At 45.6% G+C, this 12,813-nt stretch overlaps 2 protein-coding genes across 3 annotated transcripts in view; one reads left to right on the forward strand and one right to left on the reverse strand.

Moving 5' to 3' along the window:
• The window catches only part of LOC310904186 (uncharacterized protein), a 227,403-nt gene extending 220,992 nt beyond the window's left edge, over nucleotides 1-6,411 (reverse strand). The window contains exons 1-2 of the mRNA XM_083848541.1: nucleotides 6,378-6,411; nucleotides 6,096-6,250 (exon numbers count right to left, since the gene is read on the reverse strand). Of these exons, the coding sequence (XP_083704667.1) occupies nucleotides 6,096-6,145 (50 nt within the window). The 5' untranslated portion in view covers nucleotides 6,146-6,250; nucleotides 6,378-6,411. The remainder of the gene's footprint in view (nucleotides 1-6,095; nucleotides 6,251-6,377) is intronic.
• A 1,199-nt stretch (nucleotides 6,412-7,610) lies between these two features.
• Nucleotides 7,611-12,813, forward strand: part of GOLIM4 (golgi integral membrane protein 4) — a 32,348-nt gene continuing 27,145 nt past the window's right edge. For both annotated transcript variants that reach the window (XM_083848544.1, XM_083848545.1), the window contains exon 1: nucleotides 7,611-8,288. In XM_083848544.1, the coding sequence (XP_083704670.1) occupies nucleotides 8,102-8,288 (187 nt within the window). In that variant the 5' untranslated portion in view covers nucleotides 7,611-8,101. The remainder of the gene's footprint in view (nucleotides 8,289-12,813) is intronic.

Consider the following 12,813-nt stretch of genomic DNA (forward strand, 5'->3'; position numbering starts at 1 on the left):
CACCCTGTTCCTGCTCCCGTTCCTGCTTTACTACCAGTTTTCTGTTACTTTTGCATAAACAGATAGTTCCAGTAGAAGCTTATCTTTAAAAGTCTCGTGTTTTACCATTGACTGTGACAACCAAAGGCAGCTTTTCCTGCTTTCCCCGTATTTACAAAGTATTTCCATGCTATTAGATGCTAGTCGGTACCTCATTCCAGCCTTACCCTCACTGCTCTCTCTCCTCTACCCAGCCACCTATCTGTAACTTCCAGGAATGCAATATCTGAGATTATCATCCTCTGATAAGCTTGCTTCAATCAGCCAACGAATTGCAAGGTTTTAGGGAAAAAAACCACACTAACACAATCCCCTTGGCTGAGTACAGAGTCCTCATTTCCTGAGGAAACCAAATAAAAAATAAAAAAGTCTCGCACTGAGCTGGATTGGATGCTTCTTACAAGCTGTCCATCATCACGGCCAGGACATCAGAAGGTCTGATAACATAAATGAGTAGATTTTACACTAAAGGCTCGTTATTGATTAGGCAGTAATTTCATACAACGATTCTTAATAGCAGCCACGGCACTTCTTCATTCACCGTGTAAATGTGCTGCGTAAATGCTTGTAAAACTTTATGAGCTCCATTGCCCCAAAGCACTTACAGGCAGATTATGATTAATAAATCACACACATGCACACCGTCTCGTGTCTCCTGCTAACGACACAGAGCTGCACGTCCGCTGGGCTGTGTCACCTCACAAGCAAGGAGCTCCTCTGCAGTGACAGTGAGGAGCTCTTTTGTCAGCTAACTCGAACAGACACGAGGCCCCTCGTAGCTGAGCTCTATCAGACGTTTAATTAACTTTACTTCTTTCTCCCACACATGGCCCACCAGCTGTTGCCTTCATCTCACACACTCCCTGCCTCGCTTATTGATGCTGCTGAGCACCCAAACCCTCATCAATGGTGCCTTTATTTCGTGGCCTGACATCTCTGTGGCTTTTTTAGGGTGCAAAGCAGCAGCCTGGTTTCCTACTGAACCTTCTGAGAGCCCCCACTAGGTGGCACCGAGTCTCTGGGATTCATCCCTCACCCCGCATATGCATTTCCCTCGCTTTGCTCCGGGTCTTTCCCTTTTTTTTTTTTGCATTTCCAACCACTGAGCTCACCGGTTTTAATAACTGCAAAAACAAACAGCTCCTGGGATCTTTTTTTTTCCTGAGCTTGCAGTGCTGCACGGATCTAAGCCAAAAGACGAGCTATTCCTTTTCACAGACAAAAAGATTAATTTCCAATGTCGTTTCTACACCAATTCAAGAAACTTACTGGCATAAATGTTAATTCTGTCAGGACCACCTTCATATAAAAGGTTCTTAGAAGTTCCTTGCTTTGCCCACTTCACTTACAGGTGCATGCAGAATAAACCTGACCTCTGCACGAATTCCCATTATCCCAGACAGCTTGACGAGCTGGGCAGACTGGGAAAACTGCAAGGAAAAGTGCCGTGGCAGTGGCTGAGAGCTGCACGCAGGTATTTGTCTCCTGGTAAATGACAGCAGGGGGAGAAAGTCCTGCACAAAACCCTTTGAAGGGAACTCCTTGAAGCTTGGGAATAGAAAGCCCTTGAACGGAGCACACCCAGGAAAGGAAATATTATTTATTGATTGGTTTGATATATTGACAATACGTGCAATGAGCTGTCCGGACACTGGGACTGATGCTAAACCTCCAGCAGCTCACGTGGCGAGGCAGAATTTCACCCAAATTCCACCAGACTTTCGTAAGGAATTCTTCAAAGCCACCTGAGCTACCAGCAAGGGGAACACTTGCACAAAAAATAAACACCAACCACACAGCCAAAAAGAGCCCATACGATGAAGTCCTAAAGACTAGAAAAAAAAAAATCAGATGAATTGCAGAATTTCCTGAAACACAACAAATGAATCAGGTTTTGACGTAAAGTAAGAGAAAAGACCGCGTGCATTTTTCTGGTGCATTTGAGCAGTAAGAAAAGCTAGAAGCAAGCTTACTGAAACTAAAACAAAGCTACAATCCATGGATAACCCTGAAACTGACTGGAAAAACAGCTTCTATTTCTGAGTGTGGAAGGCCAAGATACTGTCACTAATGGAAAAGGCAGCCCTGTGAACATGAAAAAGAATGTGAACACGGCTGTTAAATTCTGACTGCAGTTTAGTCTTATTTAAAGTTCTTTATCTACATTTCTTCAGATTTTGTAAATAGATTCCGGAGTGCTTGTTTTCTCTCCCTGCATTAACGCTAGAAAGTAAACAGTTCTTTCCAAACTCTGCTTGCAAGTCCCATTTCAGGTCCTTAAAAAAATCCCAAAGATATCACAGATATAAACATCAGTGAAATGTACATTCGTTCATCAGTCACTGTCTTTATCTTGCGGTGACATGTTAATGGAAACAATTATGAAAATGAGATTTCTCTTTTCCGGCAGGCCAGTTTTACAGGCGTTGGATATCAGAAGCTGGCTTTTATTCAGGTGATGGAAAACCAAAAGATTGTGAAAAAAATAGACTCATCTGACAAGACTGAAAAAAACGGTGGGTGGAACAATTCAAAATTCACTGGACTATTTCCTCTTCCATCAGCCATGGCCTCCAACCTGGTTAGCCCAACGGGAAATGCACCAGGAAAGTGTAATCACTGGGGATTACTCTGTGTGGCAGAAAAAACATCTGTAGTCGGTGCTCCCAAGTCCAACATTTTCCTCTAACTCGCTAAAGAGTCCAAATGCTGTCTTTCGATAAAATGGGGAAGCTCACTTCCCTCTTGGACTTTTCCAAGTAGGAATCAGGATTCCCCAGCCTAAACCCCTACGACTCAGAAGCCCCACCAGGCTGCCGTGCCCCAGCTGTTCTCCTTCCATTTGCAAGGTGCTCCTCCTGGTTGGGCTCTCCCTGGCTGTTCACACCTGGCCGAAGGCTCAAACCCTAATCGTTTATCTGCGGTCGCTCTTCCTGCAGAACACATCCACCTGCGTGAGTCAGGCTGAACATGATCATTGTTTGCATTTCACTTAGTGGTTCAGGCTGATCTGTAGAACAAACAAAACACGGAACCAGAACACACAGACATCCCTGCCTCAGAGCGCTTCTGTTCCTTGCTGTCAGGAGGGGCCTAATAACACAAATGTCATCCCCTTAATCACACGAACATTCATATTATCAGCAGCACTCAAACATGATTTTCTTTGCTTTGTAAAATGCCAGCTGTCAGGAATCGCAGCACTCTCCAACTGCAAGTTTCTTATAAGGAGGATCATCAGGCAATTGTTTAAAGTTGATTGCTGATTTAACAAAGGTATCTAACTGATTTGGGATCCTAATATTTGCTCTAAACTGTTACTATTGAATATATTTTATGCTGTCATCTTGAGAACAATGGGGCATATAATGGTACAAGAAGCTTTTTCTGGGGATTGCAGCAAAGGGCTGACTCAAATCTCAGTGCTTCCACGTAAAGCAGGGCAAGGCGGTTCCCAGCGTGTCCTAGATGTGTCATGCTTCCAGTGCACCCATAGCTCCAAACAGTTCTGTTAATTCCTCATCCTCTTGCAACAACTGCACATTTTAATGCATCTGCTCCCCTGCGTTAATTATTTACAAGGGTGATGTTTTGGAGCCACTAAAACGACAAGGCTGTTTAAGTCATGAAGCACCAGAAACAAGATACTCAAGGTCTGAGCCTCCGTATTCATCCGCACTCGTAACCACATTTTCTCACCTCAGCACGGCACACTGTTTTAACTTTACTCTGTACCTACGCAGAATTTATGATTGGTGTTTTATCCCCATTCTTATCATGACTGCCAAATGATTTAGAAAAATGCATCTTTGTTTGTAACCAAGAGGTAGAAGTCAGTCACTTCTTATTCTACAGCCAGAACCGAGGTCCAGAAAGCAAATGCCAAAGCTGTGCTAAGTGTCCAATTTGGGATACCTTATGCTTGATTTTATTTTTATTTTTTTTCAGATTAAGGAGCACAGCACTTTCTATATTGAAACACAGCCCTCCTTGTCCTCACCTCAAATTAGGACATCAGCCAACAGAGTTCAATTGATTACATAAGCTGGAAACTCAGACAAAAGCAGACGATAGGTCAGCTATAAAAAGCCAGGTTTAGGTGACTTCCCCTAACGCCACAACGTCTGACCTCAGGCAAAGATAAGTTCAATTTTACCAGGAGCATTCACCTCATGAAGCCCAACCTTTTTATTTCTTCAGTTCCTGGCCACTAATAAATGACACCGACTGTTAAAACAAACTTTGTATGCATTAGTGAGCTTCAGTCACAGGACAAAAAGGTCATTCTTGCCTAAACATCTGCAGTTGGAATGTACTTTGTAGCTGGAGAGGTAATAACATATGCCTTGCCAGGACATTCCTTAACTTTTGGCAACCAAATGACTGGGCTGTGAGTTGTACAGGACAACCTTCACTGTACATTTCCACAACTTTGGATCCCCGATCCATTAATTGGTAGGTTTATATATATATATAATCTGCTGTCCAATCTATTTAACTGCTGTGTTCATTGGATCATTCACTAAAAAACTGTATAAATGTCAGCTCATGAATTCCCCGTTGCAACTTCTGAGTGTGCTTCCCATGGTAAAACATGGCTCAGAAAGCACCTATCCCTCTTCTTTCCTGATTGCATCAATAACTTACTCAGTAATTAATCAAAGTAACATTCCTCTCCTAGCAACTACTTAATTTTTTGTATTTTTTTAATATATTATAGTCTTTTTTAGGTCCAAACCTTTCTATATTGGGACTTTCAATTCAAATTTGCCTAATAGCTTCACATAATGGTCCCTTGCTCCCCATAAGTTACTCATTTTAACTAATTGGTTTGCTCATGAACAATCACAATTTACATGAGCTGAAGATGAGATGTAACTAGCTATTACTGAATGTAGGTAATATTTGATTAAGCAAAAGAGACAGAGACTCATTTCCTTTCCTTCTCAGCATTTGTTAATGATACTGCCAATTTCTACAAGCAGATAAATTAGATTTACCATAACAATTACATGTGTTTGGAATAGGTTTTAAATAATGATGTTAATTCAGTGTCCTCTTAAATTTATGATGTCTATTCAATGAGTATAAACCCATAATGATGACCGAAAGTGACAACTGAATTCCAATGTCGTTACTGGTTAGCCAATTAATTGTTCTTCAGCACAAAGTCATCAAAAGTAAAGGCATAAACTGGTTTTATAAAAGGTAATGTAGGCAACAGGTGGACACCCAAGAAGTTCAGCAATTTGAATAACTGCAATTCTGAAGTATAAATCACCTTCAGTGATTTCAAAGCCTCAGTCCCGAGATAAAGAAGTGTCTCATTCTACATAACTGAGCTCATCCTGATGAGCCTGGTAAAGCAACAATGCACAGGACATCTCTGGAGGACTCTCGGGGAGGAAAGGGAGCTGGATTTGGATTCTGTGTGATGATATTAAGAAGCCTACCGTGACTACTTTGTGAAAGTAATGGATACTGAATGAAAATAAGCCAATCTGAAACACTCATGGTTTTGAATAAAAGTTTGAAAATCTAACTTTGTGGGCTTCAGGAAGCCTCCTAAAGGCAAGGGAAAAGAAAATGAATTTTTTAAAAGCATCACTATTTCAAAGCAATTACAAATACTTCCTGGGTGCTTACCTCTCAGTTTTGAACAAGTCCTCTATCTTATAATTAGGAAAGCAAGGCATTCAGTTAAATTAAAAGACAGTGAATAAAAATTTGAAATATATTTAGACAGAAGCCACGCCAGCTTGTAGTACCGGCTGCTATTCATTACTGGTAGATGTAGAATATTTTAATAACAAAATTTTAAACCTCTTTTATGTTGTTTTTCTTTTAAGGCCAGAACAATGCCTGTAAAAAACACATATCAGTGAGCTGGATATGTTTATAAAAAGAACTTTGGAATATGTCTTTCATTTTTTGTTAATACTACTAGTTTAGCTTGAGACGAGCAGGTTTTTCTTTTTCTTGCTGATAAAATACAGTAGCATGAAGAACTCTGACATCATGCTGGTGAAGGATAAATCCCATAAAACCCTCCTCACCTCTTTACGCATGACAGCGGCATTTGGGAGCAGGGTACACACACAGCCATGCCGTGTACCTGACCTAATAATCCAGCAGTGGCCCGAGCAAGACTCTGAGCGAAGGAAAAGGCCAAGCATGGTGAGGGCAGCACCTCCCGGGTGCGATCAGCAGCCTGCAGACAAAAATAAAGGCACGGGATGACCGAGAGAAATAAATATGAGGAGCAGCTAAAGGAACTGGGGTTGTTTGGTCTGGAGAAGAGGAGGCTCAGGGGAGACCTTATTGCTGTCTACATCTACCTGAAAGGAAGGTGTGGGGAGCTGGGGGTCGGCCTCTTCTCACAGGTAACAGATTCACAGATTCACAGATTCACAGATTTTTCTAGGTTGGAAGAGACCTCAAGATCATCGAGTCCAACCTCCGACCTAACACTAAGTACTCCACTAAACCATATCCCCAAGCTCTACATCTAAACGTCTTTTAAAGACCTCCAGGGATGGTGACTCCACCACCTCCCTGGGCAGCCCGTTCCAATGCTTAATAACCCTTTCGGTAAAGAAGTACTTCCTAACATCCAACCTAAAACTCCCCTGTCGCAACTTTAGCCCATTCCCCCTCGTCCTGTCACCAGGCATGTGGGAGAATAGACCAACCCCCACCTCTCTACAGCCTCCTTTCAGGTAACTGTAGAGAGCGATGAGGTCGCCCCTGAGCCTCCTCTTCTCCAGGCTGAACAAGCCCAGCTCCCTCAGCCGCTCCTCGTAAGACTTGTTCTCCAGACCCCTCACCAGCTTGGTCGCCCTTCTCTGGACTCGCTCGAGCACGTCCATGTCCTTCCTGTAGCGAGGGGCCCAAAACTGAACACAGTACTCGAGGTGCGGCCTCACCAGAGCCGAGTACAGGGGCACAATCACTTCCCTCGACCTGCTGGCCACACTGCTTCTTATACAGGCCAGGATGCCGTTGGCCTTCTTGGCCACCTGGGCACACTGCTGGCTCATATTCAGCCGACTATCCACCAATACTCCCAGGTCCTTCTCGGCCAGGCAGCTTTCCAGCCACTCATCTCCAACGAGTGATAGGACCAGAGGGAATGGCCTCAAGTTGTGCCAGGGGAGGTTCAGGTTGGAAATGAGGAGACATTTCTTCTCAGGAAGAGCAGCCAGGCGTTGGGACGGGTTGCCCAGGGAGGTGGTGGAGTCCCCGTCCCTGGGGGTGTTGAAGGCGAGGTTGGACGTGGTGCTTGGGGACATGGTTTAGTGGGTGACATTGGTGGTAGGGGGGCGGTTGGACCAGGTGATCTTGGAGGGTTTTTCCAGCCATAAGGAGTCCGGGATTCTCGGATTCTAAGCCGGGCGCTCTGAGAGCCCCCACTCCCGGCGCCCCGCTCCCCTCACAGGGCTCGCTGCGGGCTGCGGGCGCTGCTGCCCCGGGCGGGCCGGACGGACGCGGCGGGCACCCAATGCGCTCAGCCGCTGCCTCCCCGAAGGGAGGGGAGAGAGCCGCGGCCGGGCCCAATGAGGCGGCGCCCGGAGCGGGACTTCCTCCGGGGAGCCGGCGGCGGCGGGGCAGCGGCGGCGACACGTAAGTGAGGGGCAGGGGGAGCTGCCTTTGTTCCCCTCGGGTGGCGGCGGCGGGGCCGGCCTCAAGGATAGGGGGCGCCTGAGGAGGTGGGCGCCGGGGATCCCGCGGCCCCGCTTCAGCCCGGACCCAGCGCCGGGGGCTGGGACGAGCCGGCCGGGGGCAGCCCCCTCCGGAGAGCCCCTCGCAGCCCCTCAGAGCCCCGCGGCCGCAGCATGCGGCTGGGGCGCCGGCCCCGCTCCGCCTCGCCGCGCCGGGCCCGCCGGCAGGAGGAGAACGGCCCGGGCGTCGCGGCGGTGCCCCGGGGCTGAGGCGCCCTCCCGGCCCCTCCGGCCCTCCCTCCGGCCCTCCCTCCCATGTCTCCGCCTCGTCGTCCGCCGCCTCCAGCCGCCCGCCGCTGAGCCGTGAGGGGCGGGGGGCCCTCGGGACCCCGCCGGGGGACATGGGCAACGGGATGTGCTCCCGAAAACAGAAGCGGATTTTCCAGACCCTTCTGCTCTTGACCGTGGTGTTCGGCTTCATCTACGGGGCCATGCTGTACTACGAGCTGCAGAGCCAGCTGAGGAAGGCTGAGGCCACGGCGCTCAAGTACCAGCAGCATCAGGAGTCCCTCTCGGCCCAGCTACAAGGTACCGCTGCCCTGCTGGCCCCCTGCCCGCGGTCCCCGTACACCCTCCTCTGCTGGGGAAACCCAGCTCCAGCCGTCCCAACGCTTGGGAAGTTTTGCTCCTTGCCTTCTTCTCCCCCTCCTCTCTCCCCGTGAGGTTTTGCTGTCAGGCCGTGGGTGAGACCCCAGCCCCACTGACGTCAGTGGCAGGTTTCGCTGCCGGTTCCTAGAAAGCTCCGCTATTCCCTCGCCCCCGCACGCTTTCTGGAGTGCCTCTCGGTCCCAAAGGGTTGCACATCGCTCGGCAGTTCCTGGTATGAAAGGCAGGGATACTCCCGTTCATGTCATACAGAACGCGTCCAGTTCTGGGACTTCTGCGTGCCTCCGCGTTGTCTTAGCAGTACTAGTGGTGCTGAGCAGCTATTCGGCTGTAAAAAAGCAAGGCTACAGTTCCAGGAGGACAGCGTGAAAGTTAAATAGCTCCAGCAGGGCGAGGGATATTCTAATAAACGTTTTTTTTCAAAGGGTAAGTTATTTGGATAAAGGTATTCTATAACTGTTGAAACAGCCTTGATTTTCTTGGCTTAAAGCTGCCACTTAAATACAGATCCATACGTATCTTGGTTTGAGGTTGCACCAACGTGGGCTTTCGGTACTTGAAGACAAAAAGATGCCGATCTCTGACATGTGCGCGTCCGGAAATCAGATGCAAAGCGGCAAACATCTACATGAAGCATCAGTACTGTAGGTAGGGCAAGACCTCAGCACCTCGCTAATTGTCAGGTGCGAGGTTATCAGCCCAACATGTACAGAGGCCAACGACAACTTTCAGAACGCTTAAGGATTTTTTTTTCTCAAGATTGTGTAAGTCAAGAATACAGGAGATCAGCTGTAGTAACTGTAACACCCCTTCAGTTCAGGGCGATTTTCTGCCATGCTTTTTTACTGTGGAAGCGTACGTAAGAGCACTTCCAGAAGCATACTGCTTTTCTGCAGATAGCAGAATTAGGCTTACGCAGTTAGATTCTCATAGTGGTTCGTAACTTGGAGTATGCTTATCTGTGATCTGAGACCGTTGTTAGTTCCTATTTCAATTTCAGGCAATAATGCTGCAATGCCTTGGGGAAAAAATAAAAAGATAAAATCCTTCATTTTTGTCACTGAAAAGGCCTGAGTGTTTGGCTGGGAGATGGGTATGTGGCAGTGGGCTAAAAGGCTACTTTTGCTAGTCTGTATATTTGCCAACGGTATTTGAAGAGGAAACAGGAACATCTTGTTCTCAAGTTAAAATTCAACAAGTTGGCTTTTTCTGTTGCTCTGGCTATACCAGAGGATCATGCAACAAACTTTATCCTAACAGCGATAGTCTCTTGATCAGATGCATTGGGTCTGGATTGTGAGTTTTAACTTTCCCCTTCTGAAACATTATTTTAAGTGGGCATCTACCCAAACGATTTCATGGAGGCAGCAGGCAACCAGTAGTTGATGAATGCAGGAACAATGATGCACTGAAAAAAAAAAGTAAGAGAATAATTATATAAAAATGCAGCAATGAGAAATGTAAAATATGGACCAGGATCTGAAAATGCAAATACATTTGATTATCAATGAAATAACTTTAAATTGTTCTGGGATGCGTGCCAATGTATCAAGCCTATTAAATAGGAATGTTTAGCTATGCCTAATGTGGTAGCTGTAAACTTTGGGGAAAAATACTTACAATTAAATCAGAGCATACAATGAAAAATAAGATTTAAAAATAATTTTTTTCTTAAAAATTGTCCTGTATTGTGGCAACAGTTAATAGAACTAACCGAGGGTGAGGCTGGGAGCTCCGGGCGCGTTAAATGCAGCAGCAAGCGTTAGATTCCTGATCTCCTGCTACAGTAAGTGGAAGCTACAAAGTGAACTTCTCTTCCCTGCGTTTCCCTGTAGATTTCACATGACGCTTGCTAGGATGAACTGCCTTGTGTCATCACCAGCATTTCTGCAGAAGGAGTTCATTAGGGGTGAAAACACGGAGAAGTCAGGATCTATGCCCAGTTCACCGTGAGATACACAAACACCATGTTAACTGGTGAAATACAAAACCAAAGCTATTTCTGAACCTTTCCCATTTGTTAAACTCTTATGGAACAACAGAAGGGAATTTGTTTTAAACAGAGACTTTAAAACAATGCAAATGCCAACAGAAAACCCTGTGTTTGCAGGTGCAGCATCTGACTGCACTTTGAACTTTTAAGTAGCCTGGATTTTAAATCAACAATGTGTCTGTTGCCAAACAAAAAAGCTCTGCAACTATCTAGGCTACATATCTTTGCTGTCCTTCACATCGCAAGATGTATTTCCTTGGATTTATCCTTTTAGGAGAACAATAAAATGTGTCATTGCTACCTGTGCAGCACAACTTCTCTTCCATGTGACGTAATCGGTTTCTCAAAGATGCAGATATTGGTGTAGAGAGAACTTTGGGACTTGCAGTGTGCTGGGAGCTCTGAAATCTTTAAGAGGGAAGCAGTTAAAAGGGCTGCTTCACTTGCATAGTATTGCCAGGAGGAAAAGAGTGGGTGTATTCACAATGCTTGATTTCTTAGTGCTTACTGCTCTTTTCTGGGTGATTGAATAAGACTTTAAAGCTCATTACAAGCTGAGGAGAGAATTGAACCTTGGACTTCTGCTTCCTGAGCAAACATTTCATCAGTAAGCTTTTATTTAATTAAAAAAAAAGAAAAAGGCAACTTCTTAAAGTTGGCCTTTTGAGGATCCTGAGGCATTATTGTGCTGGGCTGGCTGTGCTCCTGGAAAGCCTGCAGGATTGAAACGCGCGGATGCCAGCGAAATACCAGCCGGTCTCTGAATTTCGGTTGGGTTTCGTTGTGGCTGTTCGGGCCTATAAGGGTAGCTGCTTTCCTGATTGTGCACAGAGGAACACTGTTAGGGCTTGCGGGTGAAATCTGAGTCAGTTTGGGAAATGCTTAAGGGAGTGTAGGTGACTCTTAGGTTTGTATATCCAGTCAGAGCTCGGTGCCAGTTTTAGACTTGAAAGCCTTTGGTCTGCCCAAAATCTTGAGAAGGCTCCTCGGATGTAGCTTGGAGTGTAGCCTCCCTGAACTTCCTGCTATCTGCTGTTTTCTCTCTGTGTAGTTTTTCAGGTTTTTCGTCTGCGCTATGTAATAGGAACCTCCCTTTCAGTACTTGCCAGTTGTTTATGCCTGAATGAGCAGTGTTTTCTGTTTTTTGCTTGAAAAGCCAATCTTTTTAGATTTTAATCTTTTTCACAGTCTTGCTTTGTTCAAATGCAGCAAGTGAAGCAGGCTGAATCTTCTGCACGCTTGGGCAAAAGCAGCACCACAACCTACCATGGCAGAAGGTCCAGATCACTGAAAAATGCTGATGGAAAAGGTGTCAAAATCATTTACCTCGTGTGCTGATCTGAAGAATGGGGCATACAATGGTTGTTGTAGGGAGCTCTGCTTTCTGTGAAGCTCACAACTTAAGCTACTGGGCTGAGAAGTATTTGTGCCTCTTGAAATAAGATCAGGTTGCTGTTTGAGCAATGATTGGCTTGGGAAGCAGAAGAATAACTGGTTGGAGAGGCTGGATCTTTAGCCCAGCTCATGTTGTAGCAGTTCTCGTATTTGAAAGCTAGGCTTCCAGGGCACTTCATGAAAGAGAACATCAAACTTCAGCATTATCATCTCTTAACAAAGTCCTGATGGGCAAGGAGAAAGCAATGCTGCCTCTGTAAGTAACAAGGGGAATGCCAGAGGCAAGATTTTGAGATGACACAAAATCTCGTGACTGCTAAGAAAACTTAGTCATTGTTATCTTAAAGTCATTGTTTTCTGGCAGGTGTTTCACAGAGAAGCGGATCTCCCCAGTAAGCTGATTATTTTAGTCTCATTCTCTGAGCATTATGTGTTTGAAACATGAAGATAATCTTACTTAATATTCCTTAAAATGATTAAAAACAAAACTTGATACTGTTCATCTCCCGCGAAGACACGTCAGAGTAAGTCTGAAGCTACTGGCTTACTGGAACAGACCTCAGTTGCTAGAAGAGATCTGCACTGCCAGCTGTAGACAAACCCAATCAAACCCAATCTTTGCTTCAAGATTTAATGTATCTACAGTATTTATTTATTTATTTACCAGCCTTTGCAACTTCTGTCTTCTCATCCGCTGGGTATTAGGTAATTCCTTGTGTACTGTTTTAATCTGTTTAATCTTTTCTAATCCCTAATCCTAATAACTGCATACATTTTGTGTCTTTTGCTCCCTTATTTTCCTGCTCTCTTAGAGTCTAAATGTGTCTGATGGCTTCAGGCAATCTCTGCAGGCTGAGGCTGTGTGAGGCAACCCAGCAGAGGCTCTGGACTTGCGAGTTGAGAGCATACGCTGTTGTAGACAACGTCTGGATTTCCTCAAAACTATTCCATCCAGTGCTAGAAAGCTTCACCTGAACAGCAAATGGAGAATTCCTCTGGGCCTCTTGTGCTGTTTGTCCTAAATTGAGGCCCCTCCTTGGAGTTGACCCGATAAAACTT

This window comes from Anser anser (genome assembly GCF_964211835.1).
Source record: "Anser anser genome assembly, chromosome: 9".
Classification (NCBI taxonomy): domain Eukaryota; kingdom Metazoa; phylum Chordata; class Aves; order Anseriformes; family Anatidae; genus Anser; species Anser anser.